The 24323-nt window shown below is 34.8% G+C and overlaps 2 protein-coding genes across 2 annotated transcripts in view; one reads left to right on the forward strand and one right to left on the reverse strand.

The window, feature by feature from the left end:
• The window catches only part of LOC126857997 (transcription elongation factor B polypeptide 3), a 53462-nt gene extending 33471 nt beyond the window's left edge, over positions 1 to 19991 (reverse strand). The window contains exon 1 of the mRNA XM_050607984.1: positions 19643 to 19991. Coding sequence (XP_050463941.1) covers positions 19643 to 19684 — 42 coding nt within the window. The 5' untranslated portion in view covers positions 19685 to 19991. The remainder of the gene's footprint in view (positions 1 to 19642) is intronic.
• The window catches only part of LOC126857999 (hemicentin-2), a 302989-nt gene continuing 279010 nt past the window's right edge, over positions 345 to 24323 (forward strand). Inside the window, exon 1 of the mRNA XM_050607990.1 lies at positions 345 to 632. Within this exon, the coding sequence (XP_050463947.1) occupies positions 536 to 632 (97 nt within the window). The 5' untranslated portion in view covers positions 345 to 535. The remainder of the gene's footprint in view (positions 633 to 24323) is intronic.

Consider the following 24323-nt stretch of genomic DNA (forward strand, 5'->3'; position numbering starts at 1 on the left):
ACGATTATTAGCTATCGCGTTCGGAAATCGGTTGCGATTTCCTGACGCGAAGCCCACGGGTAATTTGCAGATTGAGTTTTTCTTTCTTTCGCCTTCGACTTTTTGTCGATTTTTGTGGTCCAGTCTGTGAAGTGCGGATTTTACGAAAGGAGGAGATGGTGCACGAAGAGATGCGTTACGCGAACGAAACATTAATGTTCGATTTTCTCGCGACGAAAACGCAGTCTCCTCGCGCGATGGTCCATCGTCGATGCTGAATCGCGCGCTCGGAACGTTCGCGGAATTAGTGGTGGTGGTGGTGGTGGTGGTGGTGGTGGTGGTGGTGGAGGTGGTGGTGGTGGTGCTCGAGCGGACTCTTTCGCGCGGATGACAGCTGGACGTTTTCGCCGCGAGGTTGACAGTGAAATCCTCGAGCTCAGTTGAGCTGGGAAGAGACGAGTCGTCTCTCGCGTCGCCGAGAGTTCGAGACACGCCGTCGGTGATATCCGGCGAGAACTACTGCGTGAATCGGGTAGTGATCAGTAGTGATGCCGTGATGGGCTGCAGCTCGAGATCGTTCTTCCTGACCACGCTTCTGCTCGTGGTTGGATTACTCTCTATCGCGTTGTTCGCCCAAATATCTGACGCGACACGTAAGTCTGGCTTTATTATTCTGAAATTATTCTCGCGAATGTTTGCAAAAGTTTGCAAATGTTGTTTATTATCAAAATGATTTATGAATAATTCCTCTGTGTATATGTTAGAATTGGATCGTCTTTAAAAATAAAAATAATTTTTAATATTAAAAAATTAAACATTTCTCTATCAAAAATATCTGCAAATATGTGTAGGCATTATTTAAAACATTTATGTGAAAAATGCCATATAAATCAAGTTTTAGAATAACTATTATTTTTATATCTTTCAAATTTGATGTATGTAGCTTTTAAAAATTCACTTTTTACATATATTTGAAAGATGTTTGAATTTCTGTCGTACAAATTTTGTAATTGACTGATTGATATATCTATATTGTGTGTATGTTTATTATTTTAGCAATTTATAAGGAATTACAGAGTGCCAATAATTTATGTATTAATTGCATATAGAGAATTTGTGAATTTACATAATTGTGCATGAATTTTTTTGCATCTCTTTTTTAGATCTCTTTTTTAGATCTCGCGATAGTGTAGGAGCGGATCAGAGCAGATGATAGATTAACTGCAATTTTGATGCAGAAAATTTTAATGACGATATTGCCTTTGTGTCCTAAATAAAGGCATACGTTAACTTGGCTTTTCACCCGTTATTACATTTTCTGCCTTTTGTGAAACTCTATCGATATTATTATGCTAAGGGCAAGATGATCATGTAATGAGCGATAAATGCATAATTTGACTGCAGCGTCGACATGAAAGATTTCAGCTATCCAATTCAATAATGCACATACGCGCAATAGAGACTTATAATCTGAATTAACCTAGAGCGTTTATAGCTGCTTTTATCCAACGCAAATATGATTTTACGGCGCACTAAAGATTTCAATGCATGAATAAAATTTTCTCTTTTTTTTTTTCAAAGTTTTTAGTAATATTTATCGTTTAACGTTAAACTTGGCAAAAGACTTTAAATTACGACACAATAAACATGTTAAATAAAATATAGTAGAATTCTCGTAAACATGATAAAACAATTTATAAATGGAATATAATAAAATTCATAAACATGAATACATAAAGCTATATCTTCTTTAATATATTTTGTCAATAGAATTCTTATAAGTCAGAAGGAAATTATGATAAAAAAGCGTAATGAAAATATATCGCTATTATAAACTAGAAATATTCCTAAATAAAGGCATGACGGCGCTTTAACACAGTAATAATCATTTACATATACGTTGATTCTTTTTAAAATTCTCATCACATATAAGCGAAAGAAAATATTTTATTGAAAATTTTGAAAGACTGACTTTTCTACGTGTATGATGAATTTCGGATAAAAGCGGTCATTCAAAATCTGTCTTTAACGTTTGAAGCAACGCGCTCGGAATAAGAGATTACGCGAGTGTAATGTAAATTTCCTGTTTTGCATTTTTTTTTTCCGTTCTCTCTCTCTTCCCTTTCGAAATGCAATCGCATAATTGCGGGCGATTAGCATTCCGCGCGAGAAGATCGCGGAGATTCCGTCGCATCCGCCCGAGGAAGCCTCTCATTAGACCGCGCACCGGAACTCGATGGGTCTAATTATTTTCCGAGTGCCTCCGAATTCTCCTCCCCTCCCCCCTCCCTCTCTCTCTCTCTCTCTCTCTCTTTCGGAGAGATTCGCATTTCGACTGATTCGAATCGGGGTCACGCGCATGCATCGATATCTCCCCTTCCTCCCCCCTCTCGACTCATGTATATCCGTTTCCCTTGCGCGCCCTTAATGCCGCGACCGCGCATGTATCGACACGTGTGTATAACCGCAAGCTGTTTCTCTCGCAAGCAGCCATTCCTAAAATAGATTACACGCGCGAGCATGTTTCGCGAATCGTGCGTAGAAGTTTACACGAGATAGCGAATTTGTGCAAGAAGAAGCATGCACAGCCGTATCTATAACTCGAGAAAGTAGGAAGGAACATTTACGTTCGATTTTATGGGACGTGCGAAAACGTTTATAGTTTTCGTACGATAAAAGTTGCCGCGAAAACTTATTTCGCTTCTCTTACGCGACATTATCGGGGGAAAAGTTTTCTGTATTCTTATACGCTTCTGAAAATATGATTTATTAAAAGAGAATTAAATTTATCATATTTGGATAACTGTTTTCTCTTACATTTGTTACAAAGGCGCATAATATAAGATTGCACCTTCTCTTTACATCTTTGCATCAACAATAAAAAGAAATAAAGTTATATATAAATTTTGACGAATCCAACCGTATTGAATTATGCACGCTGATATAATTTCAATATGATTGATTAAAAGAAGAAGCTAAACATTTTGTTGAAAATTACATTGTTGCAATTATATCCAGCATCTAACTTGTGACACTTTTAAAATTACTACTACGCTAGCTTTTTGAAAATGATTAAAATTGTAAGAAAAAAGACGGAAGAAACAACGTGCACGATGATGAAATGGCATGTTTAGTCGAGAGAGTACGCGAACACGCAACGTGAAAAGACAGGGACGACACACAACGGAATATAATCTCCCTTGCCTCCTATACTGTTGGATCGTACTAGATTCAGGGACTGTGTCCCGATGGGTCATGGCCTCCCCCTTTGGGGGAGGGAACGCGGGGCGCGAACGCGAAGGGAACAAGGGAGGGACGGTGGCTTCTCGCTCAAAGGGATGCTGAAGCAAATGGGATGCGGACGTTGTTGTCACGACCAGGCGTGAGGTCGCTGATATTCCCTTGTCTTTTATTAAGGAGGGCTTCCTTTCTACGTTTGCGCCGCTCGTCCTTTCACTGCGCGTCGCTCTGTTTAGCAGCCGCCACCGATGTTCTTTTTCGCGCACTTCGTTTTGTCCTTCTCTCTCTCTCTCTCTCTCGTTCTAACACACATCGTCACACCACGATGCATGCCCGCGAATAATACTATAATTATTATTGCATTCTTTTTTCCACTGTTTTTTGTCTTTTTCTCTCTTTTTCTTTCCTCCTCTCTTTTTCTCTTTATTCAGTCTTATCTTTATGTCTCTCGCATATTCTTTACGATTCTTTACGATATTCTATCCGCTCTGTTTTATCTGTATATTGATAGTTTTTCTTAATCATTAATGTAGCCGATTATGAGATAAATAATAAATAATGACTTTGTTGCATTTTGCGAAAAATGGCATCGCAGTTAAACTGATTTGAAAGCTTCTAAATTTTTGTTCAGTGTCAAAAAGTAAAAAATTTTATTATGTAATAATAATAAAAATTTTCTTATGTAAATATTATAAGTCACACACACACAGAACAAGTGCTCAAGCAATTAGTAATATAAAGTTGAAATATTATATGTAGTATCACTAGAATTATAGAATAATGAATATATAATTAATATACAGAGATATACACATATTTAATTTACAAGAAATAATTCTAATAATTAATATTTTTTTTATACTTTTGAAAACTGTCTAATTGCTTAAGTAATATTCCATAATCAGAATAATAATAGATGAATTCGTAGAATCATGTATGTGTATGCTAAGAATATTAATTTTGATTTTCCGTGATAGGACGACGGGAAGAGATTCGACGTGATATTCTACCTTCAAAAATATTCGAAAAATATTTAATATCTGCTTAATATCGTACCCATACATGATGCAGAACTTTCGGAAAATATTCGCGAATGACCTCGTTTCCTTTCATTCAATCTTTCGTTTCTTTCGAAGAAAACTTTCTTATTCTTTTTCCCGTGCGACCCCGTCGTCGTACTTTAAATTTTCTACGTTTATTCTAGACCTTTCTCTTTGAGAATCGTACATAATTATGTTTGTCTCAATATAGCATAGTTTTTTTTTCTCCTTTTTTCTCCTTTATTATTATACTGGCGGAATTTCAATAAGACGCGTTTGATTTTACGGAGAGACGTCACCGGAATGAGCATAAAGATCCAACTTTGATCAAAAGCGCCGCTTTAACAGTCGATGTCCTAACGCCGTCTTTAAAATACCATTTATTTTTTCTACGTCGCGATATTGGTTCTGTGAAAATGCAGCCGACCATTAAAGATGTATCTTAAATGCTGCGCCCTTTGTACTTCACTCGTTTCGCTTTGTAGTTGTTCTTTGGATCGCTTTGTTTTACTCGGCATTTTTCTTACTGCACATTTTTTGCCATTATTATAGCAAATAAATACTGAATATATGATGCGATAATTTCTATTAAAACTGATCTATATCAAGTTGCGAGATATATCTGTGTTCCTTCGAAATGTATTCTTTACTACTATCCCGCTCGTCTATCTACGATTTCTTTACAGATTATATCTGCTCTTTCGCCGTCTCATTTATTAGGTCTTCTTTCGTATTTCTTCTGAGAAGAACAACTTTTTTTTTACTTTTTCTTTTTATCATTTTCTTGCGATTCTTTCTCTCTCTTTCTTCTCCTTCTCTCTGATTTCGGAGCGATGTTTATTTTTTACGTTTCTCTTCGTAAGCCTATAAACTACAATCTTATTTCTCGACTTCTATGTCTTTTGTACATTCTCGTTAGCGCGATGTACGCGGGGGATTCTCTAAGGCGCGACACGGATTCGCAGGTAGTGTTTGAGACCGTCTCTTATTTTCTGGGTCATTTTCTTCCATCGCTTACCAACTCCGCAATAAAAGTTTGCGACTTCGTAACGCGAACACACCTGCAGTCTCTTTCTCTCTCTCTCTCTCTCTCTCTCTCTTTCTTCCCTTCGTACTTCTCTTTCGTATCATATCCTGTGAGATTGATAATACGTCTTTTTATAGTTGAGATCGACCGGGACTTTTTATCGTAAGACGTTTTCTGTCGTCTTCGCGAAAAAGTAGGTGCCGTCATCAGCCACGTCGTCGAAATTCGTCTTAATGCGTCATCGATAATTTAAATGTTTCTTTTTTTTCGGCAGCTGTATGTCTCCCAAAGAATGTAAATGGGGAGGAAATGTGTCGGACCGAACTTTGCATATAGCGTGAACGTGAAAATCAATTTTATGACAGTCGCGCGACACGCTCCGCTTTCGCGTGCAAATAAAACGCTCGTTATCCTCGACAGATTTTTCCCGTTTCATATTTTAACGAGAGACTTATCGATAGTAAACAATCCTTTTGCGCTTATATTTGCAACAATGTCACATTATTTCCCCAGATTCCGATGCATTGAAATGCTGTCTCTCGCAGTATTTAATTCGCAATCAACGAAAGCGATATACGGGTTTAAAAAAAATCGATCTTTTTCAGATATATACGAATTTATCACACATCCTATATGACAAATAAATATTGTATAAAATAAATATTTAATTGTAAGATAGAGATTCGCGTTGTGCATCACGGTATATATTGTATTATCCGGAATAACACTTCAATATTATTGCCATTTAAAAAAAAAAAAAAAAAAGAAAAATCTCACGCAAGAGAAACTAATACGGTGTAAAATATTACACATCTCATGAAATCGTGGCAAATTTATCGTCCCTGCGATAGATACGAAATAGATCGATCGCGATTACAAGATCATTGAGCGCGTGGTCACTTTAACTCTGCCCTGCATGGTATCGGCATGCCGATCCGCCCAGTTTCATTTTATTGGCGTTGCTCATCCCGGCGTGAATGCGCGATATTACGCATTAGAGATTACGCCTGTGAGCCATGCTTGGCGTCGGATCGCGTTCGTTTTCGCGAAACCATCGAACCGGGAACAATCGATACGCGGCTCCGTGAAATTATGAGTATCATCGCGTCGACGTTTTATCCGCATCCCGAGGATTTATTTTTTGAAAAATCCCTCGACAGCGAGCCCATTACATCACATTGCGTAGCTATGGTACAACGTTTCACTGTTTTGCCATGTGTGATGCGTGAACTGAGATAAATGCATCGAAATAGCATTCTCAGTGTAGTTTATGTTAAATTTAGAAAATTAAAATAGATGAAATTTAACTCAAAAAAGATAGAAATGACGAAAATTTTTTTCTACAATTAATTTACATTTTTATAGTTTTATTTTAATATCAAATTTTTTTTTTTTCTAATGAATTTTGAGATATTGTGCGTAATAAATCTATGTATGCCTGTACATCAAGAAATAAAGATATATATTGTTTAAGAGGCTTTTGCACGTTTGGTTGCTAAAGTTAGAAACCCTCGTTAGAGTTTCCAATGTGCGTAATCAAGGACAGTCGGTAAGTTTGTAGTTAGAGCTGTGGTTAGGAGGACTGCTCCAAGTTTGACGATGCTGTTCGGAACAATTAGCGTCTTTGACGTTAACGATATTAATAATTAATAATCGATATTTCGAAATTCACAGCAACTCTCCGTGGCCCTTCGTAACATTGGTAATCGTATTCACGGTTGAGTTAAAATATAATGTGCTCGTCGATCCATATTTATGAATATATTAATTGTACGCTTTTGATAAGAGCACAAACAATGTTATTGAATATTAACGCATCATCGCGCGTGCGAAAGCGTAAGTCATTGGGGTGACCGTGGTATTCCCAATTGTCCGATTCGACTGCATAAAATTGTATTCCACAATATTGTTATTGAATACAAATAATCGCGAATGGGAAAATATTCAATTTAAAAAAACGAAATGTTTAGAAGTTGTCGATTTAATGGAAAAATAAATTCTAAGGATAGTCATAGATGATTTTAAAATAATTTCTATTAAAAGAATTTTATTTTCGGAAATATAATCTCACAATTTCTCTTTACGCGCTCTTATGAAAATAATATCAATTTCCGCGATTTACGCTATATAAATAATATAATGTTTACGACAAAATTATCACAATTATGAGATTTTTGTTATTAATACCGCTGGATATTATAAATTCTTCGTCATCTCTCTCACGATGAAAATATCTCTATATTATGTCTAACATTCGGGAACAAGACGACATGTATGTGTGTATGACTGCATTCGTTATTAATTTCTACGGAACGGTCGAAACGTGCTAGTATAACATTTGATGACCGGCACTGTCACTGTCAAGTCACATTGCAGTACGGTTGATCGAGGCGCAAAACAATTCATTCTCGGTTCGCGTCATCGCTTTTAAACAATTGACATCTTTGATATTCGCGGCTTTATTAATAATCCATGGTAAACTCCAACAACTATTCGCCACTATTGTAATGCTGCCTTCATCGTGCATTTAATGTTGCTGAAATTTTGGTTACGTTAATTTTAACATATTTTAACGTATTATATTCGTTTCCATAATGAATTGTCGTCATCAATTTAAATTAATTACATTGTCATTAATGTGATACATTTGTCATATCAAACATTGATAAATTCATAATTATTACTTTATGTACTATAAATTTTTTAGCGTTTTATAATTATGTTTTTAAAATTCATACAAAATTCTGCATATACCAAGATTCTATATATATTAAAATGTATTTTACATTTATACAAAATATAAACATTTTTATTATCTTATAGAAATAAGAAATGCATTTTATATAGATATATTTTTCTATCCAAAAGAATACACTATGAAATAAAAAAAAAATCATAAACATTAATGTCTCCAATTATCAGAAATGAAAATTGTAACATATTTTATAATTATTTTAACATTATTATTATAATTTTATCATTATTATATCTTTATTAATATGAATATTTTCAGTGATTATTTCTAATATTTCTATTTAATATTATAAATTATCTAATTCTTTATGTTAATTCTTTGTTATTGTTACAAAAATATGCCATTCACAAACCTTTAATCGTCTTACATAGCGACAGTGACTTCTTAGTACCAGCTTGTCAGTAGTTTTATTACATCTGTCTTTGCGATTGTAAGAAACTCCCAAATAGCGATCGCACTTCTTCTTCCGCTATCTTTCCAACATTTGGGCGTCGGGGTGTCAGCGATTGCGCTAATGTCATGCTTGTGCTCTGCGCTGATAAACGGGACGTTACTTGCGCGTACTGCAGAAAAGTGCTTTCAGACAACCGAGGAGATTTACGAGTGCGATAGGCGCTTCGAAACGCTGAGTTGATAAAAAGTCCGTCACAGAAAATTCGCAAATTTTCGACCAACTTATGAGAAACGAGCTTTTTCTTGTTAGAGACAATAAAAAGAATTATTAGTATCCGAAATGATATCGTCTTTTATAAAGAATTAATTTAAAAAGTTACTTTGGAAGAATTTACTGTATACCGAAATGTGTACTAGATGTTTAATTTATGATTTTAAAGTATGTGTAATGTGTTAGTGTCTATATATATATATAGAATGGAATCGAAAACATAGCAATTCTCGATATTCACTTGTAATTGGATATTGATGTGAATAATTATGTTTTATTGGAGTATTACCTAATTAGAGGGTGATTTTATTATAATATAATGTCAATGAATCTGATAAACATGGTCTGTTTCATAATAATATTTAGCATGATAGTTGCCGCGAATTATTAAATTTCTAAATTATTTTAATTAGCTACAGTTTGATTAATCGAAAAAAACGAAAAGACTGATAAAGTTTGAATTGTTTGAAAATTTTAATAAAAGTCATGACTTTCTTTTTCTTTCTCTTTCTTCTTCTCTTCTCTATATTTTATAAAAAGAGATTTTTTTTCAGGTACATTTGTACCACATATATATATACATATATATATAATATTTTGTTTAAATGAAACGACTCATGACAGCAATATATAATCCACGTAATTTTATTAATATGATTTATTGGATGCTCAATCGATTCACATTAGGATTAGGCGGCTGCGAATTTTAATTCGATTAGATGTTGTCGCGATGGGCGATGAAACATCAATTTTATCATCGTCGTCGTATTCGCAAGATCTTATTCAACCTTAGATATCCCGTCGTTCCCTTCTTCGAGACCGACGTCTTTCCCGGAAGCGACGGTTGATCTGATCATTTATTTTACGCGCGAGGACTCATTCCTCCTACATTACGCCAAGCCGCCGGGCAAGATTTATATATTTTCGAGGATAGAACTGTAATATCTGCTTTATGACTCGGCAGATGAGTAAAATGGCTTTCCATCCTCACTGCCGCTCCTCGTTGCCTCCCCTATAGAATCCCGGGGGAGTCCTTTCTGGCAACGATCGCGCCGCTGCGCACGACTAACGCATCGACAACTTTTAATGCTCCCTTTTGATTTGCTATCTCTGTCCTCTGCCGTTTCTTCGCGTCGTTCCCTACATACTCCATATAGTTTATCTGTTCGTTCGCCATTCGGCAACGACACGGTGCGGGAGAGAAAAATGGATAGTACATTGGTGTGTCGTTGGCCCGCAAAAGGATTTTCTCTCCCTCTTTCACTCTTTCTCTGTACAGACAACAATGCCTTTATATACCTGTGTCGTGACATACGCGACATGGGGAAATCGATGTTCTTCAAGCGCCCATATGCACCGTCTGCAATCCCATGCGGCGGCGTTTCGCATTTCCGGTTGGCAAGAAAAGGCGCGTATACACAAACCCGATTGAAGAGATCGATTGTACAAGTCATATGCCGATCTCGGGAATAAATGAGCCGTGCTTGTTTGTTATTTCTGCTCTTGCCGAAGAGTCACACAGATCTTTTCATCACACTAAAGTTCTGAATTCTCAAATACTTGTATTTCCGATCCGAGAATGATAAAAATTTAACACCATTGGCATTACTATTTATAAGCCTATTGAAGATATTTATTTCTTGATCTTTAACTTTTATGTGCTATTTTCATCGACGGTTAAGTTTAAAGAATCTTAAGAAACTACCTGCCATTATTCGTGTAATATTAACAACATTTTCGATTCTCGTTTGATGAACAACTCTATTTACGTAATAAACTTGAGGCAATACAACTATCGTGAAGAGGAAAGCCATGTCACTCCTTCGGCTTATATTGACATCAATGACAAGTTTGATCCTAGTTTCAATGAAAAAGTCTTGCACTTTTCTTTAGATTATATTGCATAAAAAATGAGTTGTGTTAGTGAAAAAATTTACAACGCATAATGAGAATTGTCAAACTGTGATAATTATTTGCAGTTTCGAAAATTTAAGAAAAATATAATTTTTAATTATTTTAATACATAAGACTAATCTCGGTGCGAGAAAAAATTAATGTGCTACATAATTCCGTTTTTCTCTTGTTTTCTATAAATTATTCATCTTGAGAAGATTATACTTATGATCGTTTAATAAAATCGATTTGTTGCATTATTTTGACGAAATACACGTAAATAAATATTCTATGATTTTTATAGGATACTCAATATGGTGGAATCTCGCGACGGTATAACAGTCTCTTGTAATCTTTTGATCCACAATTTTGATGCACGTGAGCGTATATGTACATACGTATGAATGTTGCACGTAAATTCCATACTCTTCTGTATAAAACTTTTAATGCTCTCTCTGTTTCTCGTGAGAGAGAGGGGGAGGGTGCACCCTCTCTTCATTTTAAAACTTTCATTAAAGCGCGTTGATCCGCGAACGCGGTTCATCGCATGCATCGACATATGTTTCACATGCTGCAGTGAATTTTACGTTCATTTGTACGCGGATAAATGTTTGCATACCGCGCCATCGTGTTGTTGCTATCGATTTATCGAAAGCACCGATTATTGGGAAAGTTATAATAATTGTTCGACAGTGTTATCGTTTTTGATTGCCTTTTCGACGCATCGTCGCCATATTAACGGTGCATGCGAAATGAATGAAATGAATGCAAACTACACAATTAATGTAGCTAATGCGAACCCTTATACGCTAAACAGTTGACATTTTCCTCACGAGTTATGCGAATCGTCGCATCGATATGCCGGTGAATATCGTACCGTACATTATAATAATATCTGTGTTTATCGGCGCATGTGTCAACGTAATTTACGCGCGCTAACATTTGTCGTAGCACAGATAGGTTGATCGAATTGGATAAGCAAGTGAAACGATTGTATTATATTCTCATTACGTACTAAGTTACGCTTCACATCAATACAAAGATTTAAAAGGGCATTTTCTTGAAATTTTAAATATAATTTTTACTTCTGACAGATTAATGTATAATGAAACTCTCGCAAAAGATAATTCAATAAAAAACAGATAGGGTAATATTTTGCGAATCGAGTAGGTATGCATCTTATTTATATTAAAAAAAAAAATAACGCGACGCGATGCAATATATTTTTCATTCTTTATCCTTTTCTACTTAAATCTTTTGCACGTTTCACACGAGCAGCCGTGCCAATCTGCCCGGCATCTAGTATAGGAGCATTATCTCTCTATAATAATGGCGAGTGCACGAATCGATGGAGAGACAAAAGCAAATAGGGAGGGGAGGGGGAGATAGTCGATGGGTTAGCAGAAGGCGTAAAAGCAAGGAAGAAGAGGGAGATAGAAATAGGAGAAAGGGAGACGAAGGAAGTGAGAGATAGAGCCGGACGTGCGAGCTGGGCGTTGGCATTATCGTTACATTTCCGCTCGGACAAGTCTGTTCAATCGTTATGGATAAGCTACACGGTAGAAACGAACAAGCAGCCTTGCCGTGTTGCTGCTCTTGCCCGAGATGGGCGTCCCATCTGTTTTTCTCTTTGCGCGTTAAAATCCGACGCGCGAGCGAGTTTTTAATCGAAATATAATTGTACACAGTATATTGAAGTTTAATTTTTAATTAGCAGTCTAACATTTGATGCCATTTTCTACATCAGTTACCGTTATTATTTACATTTTATTTCTATTATATTATATTATATATATATATATAATAATAATAATAATAATAATAATAATAATGTATTTAATTAAAAAATTCTTGTAGCAATCGCGTGTTGCTTATCCTTATTTTTTATTATTCATTATTGAATAAAATATGTAAAAGATCCCGAAATATTTGTTTTAGGAATCCCCAGAGATATAAAATATTTCTTCCATATATTACGCCCTGGCGATCGAGTACAAATTACATTTTGTTCGCGTCGTCAACTGTCGTCTACTGGGAAAACTCCACCACGCAACAATATCCGGACAATCGCGACGGAGGGATGAGTGAGCGCACTTTGCCGCGCGCATGTAAAATGTCCCATTGTAAAGTATTTCGGCAGCAATGTTTTGCCGGGAAATCGAATCACCATGGCCGGCGCCATTCCATCGCCGCCGGTTGTGATTTAACGCGTATCCCATGCCGACAGCGCGCGTTTACAACACCGGGGAACGCTTCATTGTCGATTGTGTATCGCGCTGAAATCGAGCTCCGGGATCTACTCCGCTCGCTGAATATCGCTTCGGCGATGGCGATGGCGATGGCGATCGCGGCGGCGGCGGCGATAGCGGCAACGGCACTCGAAACGCGACGTGTCTCGATACCCGGGTATTTGACTGATTCAATTGAAACATCAAACATACAGAACTGATTGATCTCTCTCTCTCTCTCTCTCTCTTTTGGTATACCGTAAGAGAATGCCCGGTGGAAGTGTCAGCCGTTTAGTCGTGCGTGCGGAATCGCGTTTGTGTTATACGAACGAATATCTCCGCGCAATGGAATATGCTTGTTCATCGCCGGCCGATATAGAGATGCCTCTTTGTATGCGCATTTCCGCTTTTTCGTACCGATTATTTTACGCGATGGTCTTTCCGATTATGATATGAGTTTCGTATGAATTAAAAAAAAAAAAACCGACAGAGAGAATGTTCTACGACAAATGAATTTTTAAGATTTCTTGTAAAGAAGATATAATATTACAATATTTTTTATATATTACACAGAAATTAATAACAAGCTTTAATTTATTATATGTTATAATTGATAAATCTATCATTGAAAGCTTAAAATTTTGATTGTAATAAATTTATATTATTGAATATATATTTAGGATATAAACTCTTTCTTGTATTTTTTTATATATTTTAAATAATGTTTTATACGAGCTATCTTTTTAATTCAAAATTAAAACTGGTTCAAGTTTTTTGTTCAGAAATTGTCTGCACGAGAGAATTGATATTATTATAATATCTTTACAATATCTTAATTGTAGAAGAAGGAGGAGAAAAAGAGAATGAGAAAGAAAATGATGATATAATAAATAATGTGTGTGCGATAGAATATTTTCAAGCATATGCATTACCATCATATATTCTTGTTAATACGAGTATATCGCACATTTTTATTGAAATAATATGCATTTTTATATATACGTATAAAATGTACGTAATATTAGTATGTAATATTTGATGATAATTTATTTTGTTTTCATTTTATATTATTCTCATGGTAATATCCGAACGAGTATTATCATCCGCGTATCAAGGGTCCTTCTCTCCCTCGTAGAATCGTTTCGAGCGTTCCATTATATTCTCATTCGATGAATCGACTACACGCGCGCCATGTGTCTCCCACGGCGTATACATAGGGGTTATTGTACGATGGACAAAAATACGCGGAGTCGCGAAAGCCGATTTACGTTCTGTATTTAGCACAAAAGCACATCATGTATATCGCGTGCACTTGAGAAAAACAATTTATGAAATTTATGATAATTTCTATTTTTATCTACAAAATAAGAATACATATAATATGTAAGAAATAGAAGAAATACTAAATTATATAAATTATATACATATATGAAATCTAAATAAAAAATTTACGATAAGATAATAAAAATGAAGTAAAAAAGTTAAATATGCAATATATTCAAAATTTAAAATCAATTTTAGCTAAACTAAAGTCTTAAAAAATAATTGAAAATAAACTATTTATACTTCTTTATCAAATTTGAATGTAAAATATTAAATGTAAACGATTGCTATCTGGAACGTTAAACACTAAAAATATCGGTATTTCATAATTATGCCTAATTACACATAGAAATTTAAATTCGTAGATCCAAGACAATCAGATGGAGAAGGTTTACGAAGCGGATCGGGCGGATGGGTCTTCTATGGAGACAGACTTTTTCTTTTTATCCGCGAGTGCGCTTAATGGACCGTTTCCGGTAACGCGATTGACTTTAATTATGGGGCCCCAAAAAGGAGTGACGCGCCTTGAACAGGCTATTAACTTTAATGGCGACGCAAGGGAGAATACAATGAGACATTAAAAATAATTGGCCTCTAGTCTCTGGACTGTCTTCGCTCGCTACGTTCCGCGCGTCCGCGATTGCATCGTTGTTGCGCGCGGCAACGCTATTGCGCGCAGCGTGCAAGTGCATGCTACTGCATGCAGGTCGATGTAAATGGGAGGGAAGCAGCAAAAAAAAGTTAATTGCGTGTCAACATAAATAACGCTCGTTTCGGATATGCAGCTTCGTTGTAAATTTCATCATGCCGCGAACACCGCGAAAAGAAAAATGGTACTGGGATTTTTCCACGGCCCTCACGTTGGATTAGGTGTATCGCGCATACCGATACTTGGATTTCACCGGCGATCCTTCGAAGAAACGCTTCCCCGCGGTTAGATTATTTTCTTAGTAGTTGCACGATCGAGGTTCGATGCGGTCCAAGGACGGCGGTTCGTAAAATTGGTTGTACGAGAAATCAATTCTGTGGATCGTGGCCTCTCATGCAATTTTTTTTTTCCATTACTAGCCGTGAATCGATTCTGTCTAAATGAAATAGAAACTTTCGCTATGCCAACGTAAATATTATCCTCGAAGTGTATGCGGTTTATATAAAACATAGAGTATCGCTATAAAATCGTATATAGAAACAATTGATCATACTATACGCTACACGGAATTGTACATGCGCTTTAAGGAAAAGTGTTAATTTTTAAATAATTGTTAGATCGCTCGTGTTAAGAATTATTTATTCTTCCGTTTCGTATCGGTGACTGCTTTCCCTCACGAATATCGATTTTCGTTCATCATTCAGTGGTATCTTTTCGCATAATTTGCTTACATTTTTTTTTTCACAAAATTATTTGTTTCACATTTAAAAAGTATGGACAGTTATTTATACAAGACAGCGAATCTATTGTAGAATCAGATACATAGATTGGATGCAATTATTTCTTCTCGCTTGTTAGTTTTCAAAGGAAATAACGAACAAAAGAAATTGTTGATTGTGATGAAACTTTAATGAAGTTTTAAATAAAATTCTAAAAACTTCTATCGCATACTCCAACTCAGTGATTTAAGAAGCGGAAATAAAAAAAAAAATAAGAGATAATATTTTATATTTGTTCTAATAAAAAAATGTCTAATAGAAAAAAAATATTGTGTATATATGTACATATAAATGTATATGTAGATGTACGTTTATATTCATGCATTATGCTTCATTTTTCCGCCTGTTTTTCTCGCCTGCAACTAATCGCCGGGAGAACAAACTATGTCAAAAACTGACGGGAAAATCTCACAAATTTTCTATGGTCGGATATACACGTAAAACATGCGACACAATGACGTTTGGACGATCGTTTAAATAACATCCTACGGGTCCGCCACGTGCTTGACGATAAATAACATTTGTACCGGACATCGGTTTTCGCCGGTTTGCCGTTGACATCGTTTATTTCTGATTAATTGAAAAACTCGCGTCACCGTCACGTGTTGCCTGACGGCGTTGTGCCGCGCAATTTGCCCTGACACACTTTCCGTTTTTTCTTCGTCGCGTTGCCTTCATTCCGGTAAATGTGCCACTACATCGTATATAAGTTCCATTCTCTCTCTCTCTCTCTCCCCCCCCCTCCTCTCTCTCACGAAAATCATGTACCTTTTGTCACGCTCATTTAATGCTGCATCGCTTCATTTCGTTTTCATCGCCGAGTCATGATAGAAAGTATGCACGTGCCACGCCTCAGGTAAATACAGAACAACGATAAGAACTATTCTTATCATCATATTTGTTAATATCGATTGTATCAAACGTTTATTTTTTGCAATAAACAAATAATGAGGACAAAATATGAAACAAGTAAATTTAAGTGATAAAATGTATTTCAAATTTTAAATCAAAATTTTAGATTATATTTTTTTAAGTGCAATATTATTAAAAATGATTTTATTGTCTGAGATGTCTCTAAAATTCTTTAAGATGTCATTTTTCATGATTTCAGTGATAGATTTAATTCAATCCTAATAGATTTATTTTCTAGCACTCTTAATGAGCATTTATCCTCAAACAGATTCGATTCTTTGGCGATAGTTTGATTTCAGTCTTCTGAAATATCTTTTTTTTTTAAACATAATTCCGCAGTATGCAAATACGATTAATTTTTCGGTGAAATGTAAGCACGCAGAATAATTTGCTCTATGTTTTATTTTGTAGAAAATCGCGTGAATTTCGACTTTCTTATTGAGGGACAATTGCGTTAAAATTTCATTTTCGCGAATGGATAGTTACATTCCGGCACGGGGGTTTATTGCATTGTGAAAATAAATTATTCGCCGAGAGTGCCGCGGCGGCACTCATAGAACTTTCCCTTCGAGTCACGGTCCTTGCGACTCTCTAGGATCCGAGAGGTATTTGACTCACTCTATGACCTCGCAAACTTCGTTACGACCGGGTACTTGCCGCGGATTTTAAGTAACGTCTGGCGCGCAGCATTGCATCGTATCTGCAATCCAATCTTTTATCTAAAATAGTTGTGAATATATTTGAATATTCAAAAGTCGTTGGACCTTTAAACAATCATATGACGTGTGATATAAAAATGTAAATTTATTTAAGTTATTATTTTTATATTAGCTATTTATTTAACATTTGGATAAATCTGGATATATTTATTATTATATGCGTGTATTTATTGCGTATATTATCTCTACTATGCAATATAAATTAATTTTTAAGACACTAATTAAAATTTAAGAAAGAAAACAAAGATTTATAATTACTGAAATAAAACTAAAGTCATAATTGAAGCATAAGTTCATCTATGGAGAGTTTGATTACAGTTGAAACATTTTTATTTTATTTTATTTTATTTTAACTACCATTTAATTTTTAACTATCATTTGAAAGATCATAAAAGAGAGAGAGAGAGAGAGAGAGAGAGAGAGAGAGAGAGAGAGAGAGAGAGGGATTAGCGGTCTCGCAGCTAATTAGAAGAGATTGTTTATACAAGATTCTACATGATAACAAATCGTACTCGGAAATAATTGCATTGTCATCAACGAGAGGTTTATGGAAATTCGCGGCTAGACACTCGGTCGTATTAATGGTAACCCGGTATAACGAGGCGCGCACTGATGTCGGGCGACAAATTATCGCAGCCTGTTGTCTACGTCATCCGCGCTACCCGCGTTACGAAGGCGAGTAATTTGCATTTAGAAGAAGCTCGTCTCGGGCTGGCAGTATTAATCTAATTTTTCTCTCGTAACTACCTCAGTTTTTAACAGACGCCTGTCATGACAAACGCATTGCGGAATCTCCCATTCTATTCCTTTTTATCCTCAAAATACTCATATGTCATCTCATAATTATCATATGTCAGAAACTTCGAAGCATGCATCTATTAAAAGATTTAATGTGAAAACAGGTCACATGATTGAAACATGTAAAAAAAATTTAATTTTTTAAAAATAAATAAAGAATTGATATATTGAAACAATAATTTAATTTATACAACTTTATGTTTATTGCATGCATTGTTATTATTATGATATAATTGAAAATGTTGTTTTCAAATTTGTAAAGAAATTTTAAATTGCAAAAAAATTTGCGAAATATACATATAATTGATAACATCAAATACGTTTATGATATCTTACTGTTACTTTAAATTGAGTTTTAGAGTTTCCGTAAATTTAAAAATTCTCGTTATTTTTTTAAACATTGATATAAACTATGATAAGAAAACGAACTATGTACGTAATGTCTCCGAGCAAAACGAGACTTAAACCGTTGTTATTATATGAATGCTTCTTTGCCATTTCTTTGTCATTTTTCCAAAACTAATGCAGTTTTAATGTGTGTTTCCGAAACAATATTTAAGCGAGAGTAATATGAAACTTTTCTGATCAATACCTCTTTCATTTTTCACCGTAGTCTTTCTGCGGTTTTCTTGTGCAACTCTCTTTGCCGTATCATGAACAACAAGACTTTCGTCATAGAATCGTTTTTTGTGCTCATGAATCTCATGTTATCAGCACTTTCCACATTTGCGTTTGTGTCGTTTGAAACTTATCACGCCATAGCGACAACAAAAAATTTAAAACATTACATCTAATATCCAAATTAATTAAAGACCATTTTATTTATCGAATTTAAAGATTTTCTATGCATTTTTTGTAATATTTTAATTATTTTTTATCATAATTTTATTATGAATTATGTTTACTCTTCTATTTTTAATATCGAGTAAATATTAAATTAATTATAAATATTACTTTACCTATACATATCAATTCTGATATTTTAATGACTAATAAAAAACAATATATATATATACACATATATGAAATGAAAAAGCTAATATATATATATATATATATATATATATATATTTTTTTTTTTTAAGTAAAACTAACCGCTTTTGTAAATTATAATGTTGCGCGCGTGTGTACATTTATTTTATTTCTAATTAATTTTTTTTATAAGATTTCTTTATTATTCTCATTAACAATATCCATATCGCGTTGTGTCAGTATTCTAGAGGAAGGTATGGACATCTATTAAATTTAAGCACGCACAGCCATTACTCGCCACGCGCGCGTCATTAAAGATTTTTACTTAACGCGTTTTATCGCGTTTGTCAGTGAAAAATAGAATCGCACGGTCGCTCGCGTGTGCGCGGCGGTGATGAAATTTACGCGAGTCTACATTGCCGCTGGTTTGTTCGTTCGTTCGTTCGTTCGACTCGCAACTCGAGTTTTCAGCGTATAATTTGTCGCAGGATATATATGTATATGCTGCAGCACCATTGCACATCACAAATGGCGTGGTATTTATTTGTCGCTTTCGCGACATTCACTGCTTTACATATTATATTACAATATTCAAAATGAATTACTGTCTCGAAGATAAGCAAGCAATTAATTGTATAAATAATAAATAAGCGAAATTGATTACCTCATTCGCTTTTCCGTTGTTCGATGTCGTTACGAACTGCATTTTTCTCTCTTGTTTGTTGCTCCTTTATTGCACTTACACAGCACTCACTCGAGAAAACATGGTTGATTACACGCGCATTAATCAGAATACGGTGATCGCGCAGCTCTCGACATTAATCACACGACGCGGATCGTTTTTTATGTTGCGACAGCAGATTGCGAAAATTACGGCACACTATATATGCTATGAAATAACATCACAAGCTACGCAACATTATGTGAGTTAATTATTAATTGAAACGTCATAATCGCGCGGATAATTATTATTTGGAATAATCGCATTTGGTATCCGTTCGTATTTGTTGCGAGTTGTGATCGTACTGCGAAAATAATACAACATACGATGTCTCGCAACCTTCCCCTACCATCAACTCGATTGTTGTCGATCTCGCAGCAACAAAGCGTCGTGTAAAATGTAAACAGTAGCGCGCTAGACGCCGTCGAATTTTGCGCTATAGTTTATACCTAGATATTTTTTACTTACACGTTTAAAATTTTGCGTGTTAAGCATACTTAATATTTAGTACTTAATACTAATAAATGTTCATATCTTTATTTAGAGCATTGACATATTGCGGTAAGAATATTGTTAATGACAATAATAAAAAATTTTATAAAAAAATTAACTAAAAGTAACGTAAATAATTATACACGCGCGTAATATTATAATTTATTAAGAATTTTTGTTTTTATTTAAAAAAGATATTTATATTAATATTATAAATTATTGTATATTTATAATATTATATAATAATATATGTATGTTAATATTATTTTTTTTTAAATTATGAAAATAAAATATATTTGAAATTAAATGTGAAAATCTAGATTCTGTTTTTCATTTATCGTATACGTACTGTTTTCGAGTTTGATTCGCAAAATTCTTCACAATTACGTATAATTGAAAAATTTATAAATTTTCATATTTTTGTTAAAAAAATATTTACTTTAAAATGTAATAATTAATAAATGAAAAGCAGAATATATATACACACATTTTGTCCATTAAAAGAACGTGTGATTTTGATGCCGCGTACGGAAATGAATTTTTCGTTTTATTGCCGTTCCCGCGGCAGTTTCGATGTCTCATTTACCGGGAGAAAACCAAACAAACAATAATACTCGCAGAAATGCAATGCGATGGGGACAATATTGTCTCACGGAAATGAAAAATTTCTTCATCGACCAACTGATTTGCTATAATTGCGGATTTTCTTGTCTCTTCCTCTCCATCTTCCCGCTTATCATTATCTATTTCCTTTTCCTCATTCTCTCTTTTTTTCTTTACTAATTTTTGTTCTTTTTTGCCTTGAAAGCTGAATCGCGGTACGATTAATAGAACGACGAAGGCCTTGATAACACACCCGTTGAAAAATGTCAACAGATTTTGTAATGGCGCATTTTCTCGTTGGCGGAATTTTTTTTATTTTTATATGTTCTCTGAATACTCGGCCTGCAGCGGCAATGATTAAAATCGCGTACTCTGCGAAGCGTAATTGGATGACTCTGAATATAATTATAATCTTTTGATTCTTTCGTACAGTTGCTCTGTGCAAAGCGCGCGATAAAATTAGTTATAAATTCAGAGAAATAGTTGCATATGGAGTGGCTGGAATTTAATTCAGTGATGTATGTAGTATGCTATAAATTCTAAGTGATACACTTTTAATGCATAATTTTAGTTCTCGGTTTATTGGCAATTTCGATTCGAATTGTAAATATATATACTTCCCCATTTCTATATACACATATGTATATATAATACATTGTGTTATATTGTTTAATCAATTATATATAACACAATATTGTAATTATAATATGTATCATTGTTAACTAGACTTTATTTTATTTTAACGTAAAAAAAAGATTAACGTGTATACTACATAAATATTTATAACAAATTTCAAATAAATTTTGTTATATGACATTTTATGAAATATTCAAAAATATTACAAAATAATCTTATTTGAAGAGATGTTGAATTTTTTTTCGTAAAGAATGTGATAGCTTCTTTTTAAATTCCAAAAAGATTAGTTCTAAATTCTCCCTATAATATCCTTTAAATATATTTAAAAAATTTCCATTATACATGTTAATTTGCATTAATATAGTACACATCGAAACAAGTTAACAACGAGGCGTGATATCGAATAGCGCGACTAAGAAAATGAACCGACAAAAAGTCTTCCGATATTAAGTGGCGCGCGATGCAAATGCAGTCAAAGATCGGCGAGTATTTTAAAAAGTCTCCTTTAAGAACGCGACATTGACGACGAGTATATAGATAAAAAGATTGTTTTACGCGATGTCGACGAACCCGAGAGCTTCGATCCGTTCTCATCCCGACCCACCCTCGCTTGTAAGCTTGTCTGATATCGGCATCAGACAGTCTGCATCATCGGCAATTTTTATCGCGTATTTTAACACGTTTCTCAAGATAACTCGCTCTCTTCCGCACCTCGCCATCTTTAGCACGATGAAATACAGAATAGTTCGAAGGTTGCAGCTCCGTTACGATTTCCGTCGGTGTTTCTCGTCTGGTCAACGCCCCGTTGTGTTTATTGTTGTTACTGCTTCGCCGAGAAATTGAGACGAATCGCGTCGGAGATATCTAAAGCGGGGGTGGTATTAAATTACTTTCGCTAGCCGGTTGCCGGAAGAATTATGAGGCACGACGATAAGAACGAGTGGAGCTGCGGAACATAATAATAAACGTGCAAGATTCCTGTGTCTTTTGAGCGGTGGTAGTTAATTGAGCTTCTTTCCTTCTTCGCTAAAATTAATCTTTCGATTTTCCGTAGCGCGCTTTCATGCAGCGACGAAATGGGAAAGTGTAAGAAATCCTCAATTTACAAAATTGCTCGCGGTTTTCACAGGCTATTGTTAAACGCCGTAGTTCATTACAATGAATTGAACGATGGGTTTTAAATGAAATCAGTCTTTGCGATATATAGTTTTTTTCATGATTTTTATATGAAAAAAAATTAGACGCTCGAGAGAAAGGAAGAGAGAGAGAGAGAGAGTGTGTGTGTGTGTGTGTTTGTTGAACTGTGTTTTAAGTTGACCATTTAATAATATATATATGTTTTTAAAATATTTATTACTCATTTGTTATAAATTAATAATAATATTATAAGCTAAATGGTTATTAATTTAATAAATTAAAGTTTATATAACGCATTGCCACAAAATATTTTTAAAAACTTTTTCTAAACGAATATTTGCAAGTCTGTGTTTTTTTTTTAAATATAAAATTTTTTGTAGAAAATCGATCAATTGATATTAAATTAGAAGATGCGGTGAAAAAATTTCATCGGATTCACAGAAACGATTCGATTCTATAATTTTGTCCTCCTTTTGTCGGATTTTTTGGAATACGCGAGCGTTGTTTGCGAAGTTTGAACGGCGAAGCCAGTTTTTCAATTTGCCGTACGGATGCTGTGCGCGATAATACGTCGAATTTTTTTGGATGCCAACGGCGTCGCAAAGCTTTCTCGTTCGAACGATTTCGGGGACGTGAAATGTGAATGAAAAGAACTTTAGACCCTTTCCCTCTTTTCTCGTTAATAGACTGTGTGATGGCTGAAACTTTCAAAGAATTTGATCACAAGGATGGATACCGGAGATTTTTGAATTGTATGTGCGAGAATTTGAAAGATGCAGTCAAAAATTTAATTAATTAATTTTCTGACAATAGATTCCTCTCCGCATTAAATCGCAAGATATAACATTCTTTTTTTCTCTCTCCGAAACTATGTATTTTAAGGATTAAATATACTTGTACTGGCACTTGAAACTCTCACATATTATTTATTATTTACTTAATGTGTGTATCATTTAATTAATAAAAGAGATTTAAAATAAAGACTTAGAAATATTTGCCGAGTAAGAGACAATTTTTGTATTCTACTAAACTTTTTCCCTCTATTTTTGTCATAAAACTATTGACGCGACGAAATGTCCTAATTCCCACGATGGGCTCGAGAATTCCGGCAAGCCGGCTAATGGATTGTTAAACAGCTGAAATTTCGGAAAAACTTCTCGTTGTTGAAGGCCGCCTCTTACAACCGACTACGGTCTGTGCTCGTGAACAAAGAAAAGGAGAAGAAGGGTTGCGTTCTCTGTGCTCCGCGCGCCAGGGATCCGAGTAGGAATCCACCGGGAAGTTTAGCAAGGTTGATTAGTTCATCAATCAACGACCAAGTGTTTACCGCCTCGGCATCCGATCAATTATCGGTACTGATCCATAGCGCCGGTCGACGCGACGCTCCCGCTCTGTTCGCGTCCCGAGCGCTTTCGCAATTTTGAAGTGTCGCGAGGTCATTGATTGATCGTCGAAGCCAACTTCCTTCTCTCGTGCGTTATCCTTTTCTCCTTTCTTATTTCATATTGTCGTCTCTCTCATTTATATCTGTAGTTAATCGACCAAATTGTCTTGAGAAATTGCTTTAAATAAGATTGTTCAATTATTCCTTGTTTATTTCATTCAACATAACTTATGACATAACTTGATGAGAACTACTGCCGAAAGATAGATATATAATTATATAATTAATTAATTAATATTTTGTCGTAAAATTTTGGTACAGTGTTGACGTATATTGTTATATAAGTTTCGACAATACTAGACAAGAGATCAA

This window comes from Cataglyphis hispanica, chromosome 23 (genome assembly GCF_021464435.1).
Source record: "Cataglyphis hispanica isolate Lineage 1 chromosome 23, ULB_Chis1_1.0, whole genome shotgun sequence".
Taxonomy (NCBI): Eukaryota; Metazoa; Arthropoda; class Insecta; order Hymenoptera; family Formicidae; genus Cataglyphis; species Cataglyphis hispanica.